The sequence below is a fragment of the Solanum verrucosum genome, unplaced genomic scaffold, assembly GCF_900185275.1.
Source record: "Solanum verrucosum unplaced genomic scaffold, falcon-dt-bn FXZP01000009.1, whole genome shotgun sequence".
NCBI classification, from domain to species: Eukaryota; Viridiplantae; Streptophyta; class Magnoliopsida; order Solanales; family Solanaceae; genus Solanum; species Solanum verrucosum.
The window spans coordinates 2,415,708-2,429,268 of NW_026020231.1; the positions used below are offsets into that span (position 1 = coordinate 2,415,708).

At 37.3% G+C, this 13,561-nt stretch overlaps 3 protein-coding genes across 4 annotated transcripts; 2 read left to right on the forward strand and 1 right to left on the reverse strand.

Moving 5' to 3' along the window:
- The first annotated feature begins 1,497 nt into the window (after nt 1–1,497).
- LOC125832655 (pentatricopeptide repeat-containing protein At1g52640, mitochondrial) lies at nt 1,498–3,964 on the forward strand. The gene has a single exon (XM_049511855.1). It carries the CDS (start codon nt 1,559–1,561, stop codon nt 3,209–3,211), a length of 1,653 nt encoding a protein of 550 aa, XP_049367812.1. The 5' UTR covers nt 1,498–1,558; the 3' UTR covers nt 3,212–3,964.
- Nucleotides 3,965–6,173: 2,209 nt separating this feature from the next.
- On the forward strand, nt 6,174–9,194 carry LOC125832475 (O-fucosyltransferase 13). 2 transcript variants are annotated; one of them, XM_049511627.1, is made up of 6 exons: nt 6,174–6,477; nt 6,717–6,799; nt 7,411–7,481; nt 7,584–7,672; nt 7,915–8,136; nt 8,254–9,194. In XM_049511627.1, the coding sequence occupies exons 1-6, from the start codon at nt 6,347–6,349 to the stop codon at nt 8,984–8,986; spliced, it is 1,329 nt and encodes a 442-aa protein (XP_049367584.1). In that variant the 5' UTR covers nt 6,174–6,346; the 3' UTR covers nt 8,987–9,194. The 2 variants fall into 2 exon arrangements, with proteins under 2 accessions (XP_049367584.1, XP_049367585.1); XM_049511628.1 differs by having other exon boundaries at nt 6,334–6,477; nt 7,383–7,481.
- A 1,517-nt stretch (nt 9,195–10,711) lies between these two features.
- Nucleotides 10,712–13,534, reverse strand: LOC125832045 (pentatricopeptide repeat-containing protein At1g52620). The gene has a single exon (XM_049511174.1). The coding sequence runs from the start codon at nt 13,344–13,346 to the stop codon at nt 10,893–10,895; it is 2,454 nt and encodes an 817-aa protein (XP_049367131.1). The 5' UTR covers nt 13,347–13,534; the 3' UTR covers nt 10,712–10,892.
- Between the last annotated feature and the right edge of the window lie 27 nt (nt 13,535–13,561).

Here is a 13,561-nt window from a genome sequence, read left to right on the forward strand (position 1 = left end):
GACATAGTGAGTTTACCATTTTATCCCTATTAATTATGAAGTGGATGAATTAAAAACTTAAGATTTTCAAAAAGTTCTACATTTTCAAAGTAATTAATTCAAGATATAATAGGTAAAAAAAATTTGTCCTTTCTTGATTTGTCAAAATGGACAAGTAATTAGGGACAATTAAAAAATGAAAAGTGGACAAGTAATTAGGGATTGAGGGAGTATATCCCATATACATGTGAATCACATTTGATACATATATTTGGGATACTAGAATTTGTATTTTACATGGGGAGAAATATGAGTCATATAGGATAGAGGCTAGCGAGAGAGTTAGTCTATCCCAAAAACATGTAAATCCACTTTAATATAGTGTATCTGAAACACATTATACTTGATTTTGACCCTATGTATTTGATATAAATGTAATCTAACACTCTAGATACATGTGTAATTTGGGGACCGAAATCTGATAAAAATAGTAATTTCAAAAATTCACACGGAAAGACACATAATTAAATTCTAAACTAGTGAGATTTATGTTATGTTCCCACGATTTTAAGTAAAAATAAATCCAAATAGCCGATAGGCTTTAAATGTGGCCGATAAATAGTGTCCTCTCAAACTTTTACATATAGCAAACACAAAAATCATATTTGTATGCTATAGCTATAGTTTGCATAATTGCGCTCTATAGCAAACTTTATGTTTGCTATGCCTATTTCGCTATACATATATACAAAAGAAGATGGCTATTTCGCTATACATATATACAAAAGAAGCAATTGTATAATCTGTTTCGGTATACCTATACAAAAGAATAAATTGTATAATCTGTGTTTGTATAAAGCGAGAAAGAGAGAAAGATAAAAGAAAACTGGGCAGGGGAAGATCGTATTTGTATAATCATAAGTGTATAGGAAGAAAATATATGCATTTGTATATACAATTTTCTCTCGCTTTCTACAAACACAAACACAATGTATACATTTATGTTTGTATAAAGTGTGAGAGACGAGTGAGAGTGGCGAGCAAGATCTGGGAGAGTGGCGAGCGAGATCTAGAAGAGGGGAATGAATATATATATATATATATATACATACAATTTTCTCTTGCTTTATACAAACATAAACACATTTTATACATTTGTGTTTGTATAAAAGTGAGAGAGGCGAGCGAGACTGCCCAGGGAGAACGAGAGTGGCGAGCGAGATTCACCAGGGAGAGAGGCGAAATAGCAACAGTTTTCTATGGGGTACAATTAAATCAAATTATGGTTATAACATTTAATTTGAATTAATAGTTTGCTATTATATACAATTTTTTCAAAAAAGTTTGTTATTGTTTACGGGCTTTTCTTATGGACTTGAGCCCCAATGACATATTTTGGGCCTAAAGAGCCCAATGAAATGGATCATCACTCATGAATGAAACCAAGAAAACATGTTGCTGAACACTGGATACCGGTGGACTAAATTGGCGCATACTCTTTTGAATCTATCTGGTTTGATTTGAAAAATGGAATGAATTTAGGTGAACATACATATTTGAACTTTCTCGAGAAAAAAAAATGGCGATTAGGACATTTCTTCGCTACAGAAGTGTACATTATTTCTCCAGAACACTCTTCCATTGCTATCTTTCTCCACTCAAAAGCACTCAGTATTGTCTTTCTTCTTCATTTTCTTCTTATCTTCCCACCTGCAATGCCTTTCGCGGCTGTCTGTTCATGTCCTCTTTTACTGATGCAGAAACAAAAAAGGAACCTGAAAAAAATCCAGACCTGGTGAATGAGATTTCTCGAATTCTTAGTGACTACAGAAGCCCTCACCACGACATTGAGTCCGCACTCAATCCATTTTCCGGCAGTATTTCAACCGATGTAGTTGAACAAGTCCTCAAACGTTGCAAAAATCTTGAATTCTCTGCGCACAGGTTCTTCATATGGGCACAAAAGTTATCAGGTTTTTGCCATAGTCGAGAAAGCTTTCACATTCTTGTTGATATATTAGGAAGTAGTAAACAGTTCCCTTTGATATGGGATTTCCTTGTTGAGATGAGAACGAATAGATCTTGTGAAATTACTCCCGAAATTTTCTTGCTTGTTTTCAGGGCTTATAGTAGAGCTGGTTTGCCAGCTGATGCAATTAGGGCTTTTAATAAAATGGTAGATTTTGGGATTAAACCATGTTTAGCTGATCTCGACAAGCTTTTGCTGGTGCTGTGTAAAAGAAAGCATGCCAAGCAAGCGCAGGAGTTCTTCGATAAAGTGAAGGATGATTTCATGCCGAGTGTGAAAACTTACAGCATTCTGATAAGGGGATGGGGAGATTTAGGGGAAGTTGCTGAAGCACAAAAGCTGTTTGATGAAATGCTTGAAAGAGGTTGTTCAGTTGATTTGCTTGCTTATAATAGTATTTTGGACTCACTATGCAAGGCTGGTAAGATGGATGATGCCTTGAACTTCTTCATGAAGATGAGGTCCATTGGACTGATACCTGATGCTTTTAGTTATTCAATTTTCATTCATGGTTATTGCGCGGCGAATGATATTCATTCAGTTTTCAGGGTCCTTGACCAGATGAGAAGGTACAAACTTGTGCCTAATGTATTTACATATAATTGTATCATCAAAAAGCTTTGTAAGACCAAGAAGGTTGACGAGGCTTACCAACTGATAGATGAGATGATTAGTGAAGGGGTAAGACCTGATTGTTGGAGTTACAATACAATCCTAGCTTCTCATTGTGATCACAATGAAGTTAACTTGGCACATAGGCTGGTTTCAAGAATGGAACGAAACAACTGCCTACCAGATAAACATACATATAATATGTTGCTTAAGATGCTTATTAGGGTGGGAAGGTTTGATAGAGTTGAGAAAGTTTGGGAGAGCATGGAAGACAGGAACTTTTATCCTTCAGTCTCGACATATGCTGTCATGGTACATGGTTTCTGTCAGAAGAAAGGCAAACTTGAGGAAGCATGTAAATATTTTGAAATGATGATAGATGAAGGCATTCCTCCATATACAGCGACGTGTGAAAAAATGAGAAATAGACTAATAGGTCATGGATTTGCAGAGCAGACTGAGATACTTGCAGATAAGATGGAAAGGAGCACATCTAGTTTAATTCAAGAACTGGCAAGCGTAATGAGAGGTAACAAGGCCTGTATGAAATTGAAACATGATGAAGAATACTCGGATGAAAATTTTGAGTGAAATGATCTAGAATCATCTCAATTCCCTGGTCAAGGTGATACCTACTCTTGTCGCATGTCGTTTATTCGCAAGTACATGCTGCATTTCCTTGTTTTCTGATAGCAGTGAGTGGTACTGACTTGGCTATACCCAGTGGAAACTTCTGGCTCAGATAACAAATTATAGCCACAGAGGCAAAACCTTGGTCCGACCTATTATCTTGTGATGGAAAATTATAGTCAAAGAGTGGTGACAATTTGGTCCAAGTGAGTTTCTTGATCTGTATATTTCCGTAGCAAAGCCTAGATTAATTTTTATGGTCTGGCTTTCCTGTGGGTCCAGTTGCTCTTTACCATTCAATATGTGTAAATGACATCCTAACTTGTAAAGATTTGGATGTGGTGTAATTGGCTTGCAAGGTTAATGAACGAAAGGCATGTAGTTATCTCTTGGAGTCCACATTTTGTGTTGGATTCTTCGCATCCTTAAAGGACAAGCTGAAGGGCCATCAACTTTCAAGAGTAAACAAGGAGGTTTTATTAGAAAGGGAAAAAAAGGTTAACAAAGGTCGCAAGGTTTGCTTGCTAGTTGAGTGATGCGTTATACGTGGTAATTACTGCTGGAATGCATTAGTTAAGGCATACAAGAATCTCCGGCTGTACCAGAGCATATTAAGGACATAATTCTTTTGTGTTTGAATGGGAACATCTGGATTAAATATTTAATTGCGAGACATTTTCTGGAAATGCCATGCAGATGGATAAGTTGTCGATTTGTTGTTTCTGCCATATATGTTTAGTTATGGGTTCTACATGTAACCATTATCCTTATTTCTACTTTGTGAATGTACTACATCCAACATAGTTGGTGATGTGACTCGGAACTGTGTCATATGATCCTTCTAGGTGTGACGTCGAGTAGTTGTTTTCCTTGGAAATGACCACAGGAATCGTAAAGGTTGGCACTTGGAAACCTAAGTTGGATAGATCAATCCACTAGATTGGACTGTGGAGCATGTTCTCTAGGTAAGGTGATGATGAAAATATTATCTCAACTTCAAAAATTTTCTACTCACTGATTCTGCTTGCATTTTTCTACCGGTATCTCTTAATTTCTCCCCATCATCCTACCTAGCCCTAAAAAGGTGGGATATTAGTTAGCTCTTTGGTTAGGTGTCAACTACGAAGCCAATATTCTGTAATTTTTTCATGACGCGAAGTAACTTTTCGATTCCTATAAATTATCTTTATCACACATAATGTTGATTTTTTCCCCCCTGAACGCCTTTATGCATGTGGAAGATATATCTATGTTAGTCATTTTGAAGTGATAAACAGTTAACCTTCTTGGTTCTGATATATACGAAGATACTTGTATGATGTTGAGTGTTCCTTAAAAAGCTAGTTTATACAGTTAGTTACTCACCATGTTGCCAATCTGAAACTGCTGCTAACAGGTGATACAAGGTTAAAAATGGAAAAAGCATACAGAAGGTAGGATGGTAGATCATCTTCTTCCAGTTTTCACCATAGTTGTGTTTCCAACAATAGTTTTGAGAAACCTGGGAAGCCATTCAGAAGCAGGGTACTGAAGAATATGTCATTTTTATGGAAGCTTCAGGTTGAATTTGATGTTTGCTACTACACGTGGTAGGGAACTGATAGATGGCTCCGCATTATCTCTTGAGGATTGAATGCTCATTGGCTAGCCTCCTTTTTTGGAGAGGCCACCTAAGTTATGTTATGATTGTTGTCATTACAAAACCTATCATAATTTCTTGAAGAGCTTGTTTTACTCAAATTTGATTTTTTCTAATTCCTGATTATAAATTGACGCTGGACGAGGAGTTAAAAGTTTTTGAATAGGCACAATCATAATATAGAAACATGTTCTTTAATTTGACCTTAGTTGAAAATTAAACAAGTAGACATATATGACTAGTGAGCAAATTTTCACGTGAATTCAGCTTTTGCTCAATTATTGTTCTTGTAACATGTGCTCGAAACTAAAAATTTTAAATTCCACCTGTTTTTTTTTTGGTTGGAAAAAAAATGACACCTACTATAGTAAATTAAATTGGGAAAGCAAATTATCAAACGTAGAGGTCGTAATTCTTTTCATTTTTGTGGAAGCAGATTTTTTTAATTAGCGTTCGATTTGCATATTGGAGCCAGACTTGAATGCAACCTTGGTTGGTGGAAGCAGAAATTACTACGGTCGTAATTAAAGGTGGGCATAAATATCGAAAAACCGAACCGAACCGAAAAAATTCGGTTCTTCGGCGTTTCGGTTCGGTGTTGGTTTTTTTTTCGGAACTTCGATTCTTCGGTTTGGAGTTCGGTGTAAGGTTCTCGAAACTACGGTGCACCGAAGAACCGAAATTTTATTATATTACTTAATTTTAAACTTTACTTGGCCCATTTCAATTTTTATATTTAGATCCTAAACTTAAATAGCAAAAATCTTAATAACAAAATAGTAAACCCTAAAGACCTAAAGTCTAAACTAAACAAAACTCAATTTAATTCAAGTTTGAGCAGCAACTTGGTGTTTCTACTTTCTACTTTATGATTTTATGATTTTATGTTGTTACTTTGAAGTGAGAACAACAAATTGATGCTCTTACCTTCTATTGTTAGATGGTTAGTTGTTATTTTGAAGTTTGAAGTGTGAATTGAATAACAATTGTTACTTTATCATATTCTCTCTTTATTTTTGTTGACACCGAAAAACTGATTTAAAAACACCGAACTAAATCGAATCGAAGTAGAAAAAACCAAACCGAACCAATCTCGTTTGGTTTAAAATATGATGCACACTTTTTAAAAACCGAATACCGAAGAATCGAATCGAAAATTTGATTAAACCGAATCGAAGAACCGAACACCCACCCCTAGTCGTAATTGACACTTCAAAAAAGAGAAAAGAAAGAGCACAAATTGATGGATGAGTCGGTGAGAAGAAAAAGAGGGGAAAAGGAAAAGGGGAAGGTAGATCTACAACTGTAAGCCCTTTGTATCACATTTTGAAGGAAGAGATCTACTTCATTTCCTCCGTATCTTCTTCTTCTTCCTTCTTTCTTCATATTGTCCATTTCTCTACTGCTGATAAACTTAACAGAGACGAGACCCATTGGGTGCATTATTATTCTATAGAATGATCGCTTCAACTGTGCGAAAGCCCCTTTTTGGCGTTACTCTATTGACCTTCTCTCTCTTTCTCCTTCTCTTCTTCTTCACACCTTTTCCTTTCTTCTCCGACCCTTCTGTTACCTTCAATTCTTCACGGTAAGTTTTGCTTCTTTTCCCCTTTTTTTAACCTATGTTTGTTAATTGCCTTTGATTTCCGTGTTAATATCTACGGACATGCCGTTATTTTTTGTTTCTTCCCTCGTGGAGTAAACTACAAGATCCAAATCTTTGTTCTGTATTTAATTGTTTTTGATTTTCGTTTTAAAGTTTTGACCTCTTACTATTACCCTTTCAACGCATTTCTCTCTTATGTTGCTATTTGAGTGTAATTGCAGGCGTGTAAGACCCGAGATATGGAGCATACGAAGATTAGCTGAGTGGCGACCTTGCAATTGGTGGCTCCAACCTCGAACTAATGGTTAGTTTTTGGCTGATACTCCATCCATCCCAACCCCTCACAATAGAACCCTTATCTAGTAAAGACGTAACTTATTTGTGTATTAATTTATGTATAAGTTATACAATGTTTGTTTGCTAGTTAGGAAGTACGTTGTTCATGTATAAAATAATATGGTGTTTTGGTTTGTAATTTAGGAAGCCCAGATAACTAATACATGAGAGTATAAGTTATGAGGAAATTGGTGTATTGTGTTATGCGGGGTAGAAGATGGAAGAGCTAATACCTGCATAACTTATATCTGCATAATTTTAACCAACTAGATAGCTACTATAACGTTAAATCACATTGGCAATACTTGGTGCTGATTTGAATAATTGTACAGTCATTACTATATTGCTCCATTGGTATTTCTGGTGGTCTATTGATGGAGATTGAGCTGATTTATACCGAGGATAGTTTATTTTGGGTAATGGCTACTTGGAATTGTTAGGGGGTGGGTAAAACAAGAATTAGGATATAAGCTCTAGTTGTGCATATAACCTTCTGCTCTGGGGGGTTGTAAAGTTTTCTAAGTCGAGCATTTGACTGGCCTCCAATGCAGACATGGTTTTGTTGTTGAAATGCTGCAGCTCTTCCTGCTCAGGCTAATGGGTATATTCGAGTGGATTGCTATGGTGGGCTCAATCAGATGAGGAGAGATGTGAGTACTGCTATTCGCTGCACCTACATTGAATATCCTACCTATTGATATTTATGATGAGAAAAGTCACTCAATTTGTTTCTTGTCATTTGTGATCTGCAGTTGTGTGATGGTGTTGGAATAGCTCGTTTGCTGAATGCTACTCTTGTTTTGCCAAAGTTTGAAGTAGCTGCATACTGGAATGAGTCGAGGTATGCTTTTGTTATGACTTATAATTTGTTTCATCTTCCTTTTCTAACCTACATAATCTTGTAGGTTTTAGGTACTTTATAACTTCTTTAGTCATTCATTCATTGCTACGCCTAATTAGCAGACAACTCTGTAGTTTTACACGGTCAAGATCTGTCTTATGATTTTGTTGGAGGTTTTCTTTATAATGGTTGCCTGTTCTTTCTTTTCATGCCTATGAATGAATTTTTGCCTTATATTTCAGTGGTTTTGAAGATGTATTTGATGTAGACTTCTTCATCCAACAAATGAAGGGATTTGTTAATGTGGTGAAAGAGCTTCCAATTGAGATTGCATCAAAAGATCCTGTTAGAGTTGATTGCAGCAAACGCAAAGGCCAATTTGACTATGTTGAGAGTGTTCTTCCTTCCCTACTGAAGCATGGATATATCTCAATCACCCCTGCAATGAGTCAAAGAAGGGATAGGTACATATATTTTGTATTTTGAATTAAGCTGAGAACTCTTAACCAATCATTTCTACAGGCGGCTTTAAAAGGATTAAGTTTTTTATTCATCCTTATAACCATATTTACTCATCTTAGGTACCCTCTTTATGCAAAAGCTGCACTTTGCCAGGCTTGTTATAGTGCGTTGCGCCTTACAAACACATTGGAGAAGAAAGCGCTTGAGCTTCTACAAGCTATACCAAAGCCCTTCTTATCGCTTCACCTTCGGTTTGAACCTGACATGGTAGCTTATAGTCAATGCGAGTACTCTGGTATTTCTCTTGCTTCTGCAAAAGCCATAGAAGCTGCACGGGTTGACAGGAAACCTTGGACTGGGGAAACAGCTCGTATTTGGAGAAACCGTGGAAAGTGTCCACTTACCCCCAATGAAACTGCATTCATACTTAAAGCTTTAGCCATACCCACCAATACGACAATTTATTTGGCAGCTGGTGATGGCCTGATGGAACTTGAGGGACTTACATCTGTGTATACCAATGTTGTTACCAAATCTAGTCTTCTTAGCGGAGAGGACTTCACAACCATGCATGGGAATACAAAAGCTGCACTGGATTATTACGTGTCTATTAACAGCGATTCTTACATGGCTACTTATTTTGGGAACATGGATAAGATGGTTGCAGCAATGCGAGCTTTCACGGGGTTGTATAAGACAATTTTCTTGAACAGGAAAGCCTTTGCATTGTTTACCTCTCAGGGGTTTAAAGGGAAGGAACTAACAGGAGCCCTTTGGAAGGTTCATAGAGATGATTTTATAATGGGTAGAGGATCTGCCTTACCTGACTGTTTTTGTGAATTCAATCTATGAACTTATGTTTTCCTCTTCAATTTATTTGTTACTTGATGTTTTGGTTATATACCCGGAGCAACTTATTCGAAAAGATGTCGTGTTTGATGTAGGCGTCATTCACAAATTTATGTGGGAGAGAGACATTTGATTTATGTATTTAAAGTGTATGTAGCTTATGGAACACCACATGTAGCATTTGATAATTTGCATTCATTTCTTCTTTCAAGTGGTGCCTTTTCCTTTGGCCTTTACTCTCTTGTATGTGCCTCCTTTTCCTCCTTTTATTTCCTCTTCTCCACAATAATAGAATTCTTTTTCCAGTTGATGGAATTTGGTATTGTGGAGGTTGTCTACCATGGTTCCTTTGTCATATGAGTTGAACTAATGGCTTAAGTTTGGTGCTATACAGAAATTTGTTCCCTATGAGAATGGCTTTACAAGTTCACTATGGTGATGAGTTCACCTAAGAAGACACTTTAGGCATCTAAAAATTGATATACACACTTGAAAGAATTTCATCAATACCAAACCAAGTTTGGGTTTTCCTTACAAATTGTAAAGGGTTAAAAGCAAAGCTCCAAAAAGAAAAATCAATCATTTTTCCAATATAGATCTCCTTTTGCGCCAAGTATAACCAGACAAACGAGTTCTAATTTCCACAAATTCCTTTCAAGCATCCAGCCTTCTCATTCTCCCACTAGGTAAATCCCATGACGGTTTAAAACTTTAAATGGAGTAAGACCATAACTCCACAGTGAAATTGCAATGTAGTACAAGTGATCAAAACTGGCTCTGATCCTTTGTGCAAATACCACCAACAGTTTGTATAACTTACTTTTTTTGCTGCCTTAATCCACCATACCAGCTTACATATGGGCCTGAAGACACCTCTCCTAGATAAGGGATTGTAATATATTTGAGGTTCAGCCTGCCCAAATCTGTCCTCTCTGAATTGCACTTGAATCAAATTGCACATCTCATTACATTCCGAATCTTGGACGGGCCTCCTGACCAAGAGATAACAATACCTGACCTCCATAGCTCCTTAACCACTCGTGTAATGTGGCCTCTTTATAAGTTTTGGTCAAGATTAAGTTGGAAATTCTTCTTTCAGTGCTAAATCCCTGCACCATGCATCAAACCAAAGATGGATTTGGGCACATTTTTCGAAGCTCAAAGCAAATGCTCCTTGAGAAAATAGAATCCTTTAATCACGTCGTCTTACAGGGATGACACTTTCTCCAAAGAGCTTGCTCCTGTATGTAAGTACACAATAAGTTACAGGGTTTTTTGGGGTCAAGCTACCATAACATTCTTCGTCAGCAAAGAGTCATTAAATCATTCAATCAAGCATTGAATGTAAAATCGACGAGCGGTAATGAGAAACAAGGGCTCCATATTTGACAGCAGCATTGAAGCAGAAGGCAAAAAACAAAAAAAAATCATCGAACAAAAGACATAGAATACATACTACAAAGAAATATTGAGTTCATTGCGTCAGTCACAATAGAAGAGAGTCAACCTTTAAGCATCTCATATGTTCATTTTCCAATGAAAATCACCTGCATGAAACAGATATATCGCTATCAATGGCAGTTTTATATTTCTTGTTACAAAGTCAAAAAATCATGACAGGGAAAAGGCAAGTTTTCCCACCTTGGTTTTAGTTGCACTGCCACCAAGACAGAACACCTAGATGAGCTGTGGCAGAACTGCACCCAAAATTAGATGCCAGTTGGCTGCAAAACCATCAATCTGCACAGAAGATCAGATAAAGCAACAATCAGAGAGCTCCATCCATCTTATAGAAGATCCAGCCTACTCCTATAATACATATACTCTCTCGATAAAACAGCAATTACGCAGACCTTCAGTCTTCTGCCAGTCCAAGCTTACCAAAAACTTAACATCAGTTTCATCTTGATTATGAGACATTGTCTTTACCCAAGGTATGCAAAATCACTGAAGCCTCAGAGTCGAATCCATGACTCATGTACTGGTCAAATATCAAAGAATACTTTAAAGCGAAAGACAGTTCTGTCGCACTTAAGCTGCAGGAAATAATACTTTTCCATTCTTTGGCTTTTCCATCCAAGCAAATTCCATGCAATAAGGCAGCAAAGGTAACTGAATCTGTAGAGTAGCCTTTACTAATCATCTTGTCACGTAGTTGCAATGCAGTTTTGAGCATTTTATGCAAACAGAGGCTGGTGATAATGGAGTTGTATGCAGCATTTCTCGGGTGCCAACCATCTGATATCATTCTTTTAAAAGTTGCCATAAACTTAGAGTTCATCTCATCCTGAGGATCATTTTTCTCTTTTGAGAAAATAGTAGATGTGCAATGGGAAAAGCCATTGACCAAATAATTGAATGTGACATCAGTTGGATAGCACTTGTGCATGAGCATTTGTTCAAAAATAGAAGCTGCTTTTGCAAGTTTTCCCACTTTACAAAAGCTACCAATTAGTATACTATAAGTTATCACATTAGGCATCATACCATTTGATTGCATTCCATTGAACAAATTTTCAGCTCTCACAAGATCTCCATTCTGACAAAAGCCATAAATTAGAGAGGTGTATGTTACCACATTTGGCATACAATTGCGCTTTACCATGTGAGGGAGTATCGTTAATGCTTGGCGCAAATCATGTTGCTTTACATACCCATCAATTACAGTTGAATAAGTAAAGGCATCTGGAGAAATTTTTGACTTTTTCATTCTACTGATGCAAGCAACTGCATCTTTCATCAATCCAAACTTACAGTATCCTTTGATCATGGCATTGTACCCCACAAGCCCAGGATCCATACCCATCTCAATTGTCTGCTCAAAGAGCTTCTTCGCTTCCTGAAATTCCCCATTTCTTACACATCCATCGACTAAAGTGGCATAAACATAAACATCAGGTAATATACCATGGCCAAGCATCTCATCAAGGAGATGCCTGGCAGCGGGAAGCTTCAATTTTTTGCAGAGCCCACTCATCAAAACATTATATATTCCAGCATCAGGTGATACTCCCCTTTCAATCATCGTGTCTCGAATGACTAATGCAACATCAACTTCACCAGAGACCACCAATCCATGGACAAGTGCTCCGTAAGTTGACACATCAGGCTTTTCACCATACTCTGTCATCTCAGCAAGCAAACTTAATGCCCTTTCAAAATCACCAAATTTGCAGTAGGCATGTATCAGAGGAGTATAAGTAAACTTGGTCGGCACCAACCTCATATTCTTAACCTGCTCTAGAAACTTTTCAGCTTCCTGAATTTTCTCATCCTTGCATGAATAAGAGACCAATATGTTATATGTCACGATATCTGGCTTAGTGCCAGCTTCAACCATTTTCTTTACAGTGTCTATTGCTTCCATAGTAAAACCATGCCTACACCTAGCATCAATGATAGTGTTATACACTCGGGCATTGACAATCACACCCCTCTCAACCATCTCCTGCACAAGCATATCAACTTTCTCAAAATTCCCATCTTTACAAAACCCATTTATCAGTGCCCCATAAGTCTCCACTGTGGTTAAAAAGCTCTTCAATTTCAACTCATTGAAAAGTCTGTACGCACTTCTAATGTCACCCTTCTTGCAGTAGCCATCAATCAATATATTGTAAAAAACAACATTTGGTACACAACCTTTACCCCACCTATCCTCAATCAATTTCCTGCCTTCTTCAACATACCCCTCTTTACTCAACCCTGTCACAATAATACAAGTGCTAAAATTATCCAAAAATGTATCCTCAACACTGCTACTTCTCTCAACGAGTTCATCATAAAGTCTTCTAGCAGCTTTAATCTTACCATGTTTTACAAGACCATGAAGTAAAGAATTCACAGTAACTACATGTGGAACCAAATCATACGTTCTCAATACAAAATAATACAATTCAACAGCTTTATCAACCAAATTAGAATCAGAATAAGCTTTAATTACAGCATCCAACGCTTCAAGAGTAGGAAACTTATCTTCACAAGTAGTCAAGCTGGACAACAAACTTTCAATTTCAGGGAAAACTCTAAACTTAGACAAGAGTTTCAAAAGAGAAGAACAAGCAAAACGATCAAGGGGACAACCATAGGGTCTTTGAGAGACCCAATCAAAGAACTTGAGACCCACATGAGCATCCTTAAGTTTGTCGAACACAAGGTGTGCAATGTCGGAAGGGACAATTTCTTCCTGTGAAAGACGGATTTCGACAGCGTTTTCCCATTGTTGTTGGGTTTGGAGGATTTGACAGACCTCGTTAACGAGTTCTTTGATACGGCGTGTTAACGGGAAGTTGGAAGAAGAAGAAGGGGGTTTTGGTTTTGGGTTGTGGAGGGGTCTAATGCGGGAGAGAAGGGTTTTAGACATATGAATTAGAAAATGGTAAACTTGGTGTCATCTCCTGGATGAAAGCTCAGTCCAGGAGAAACAGATGAAACAAGATTGATTTATGCGGTTTTGGGAACTTCACTGTCTCTCAACTCCAAGAGGCTGCTACTGTTTCAAAATCTGAGTGTCTCAAAACCCCAGAGAACTTCAACAGTGTCTCAAACCTCAAAGACGGTTTTTTTTTCTCTCACTTG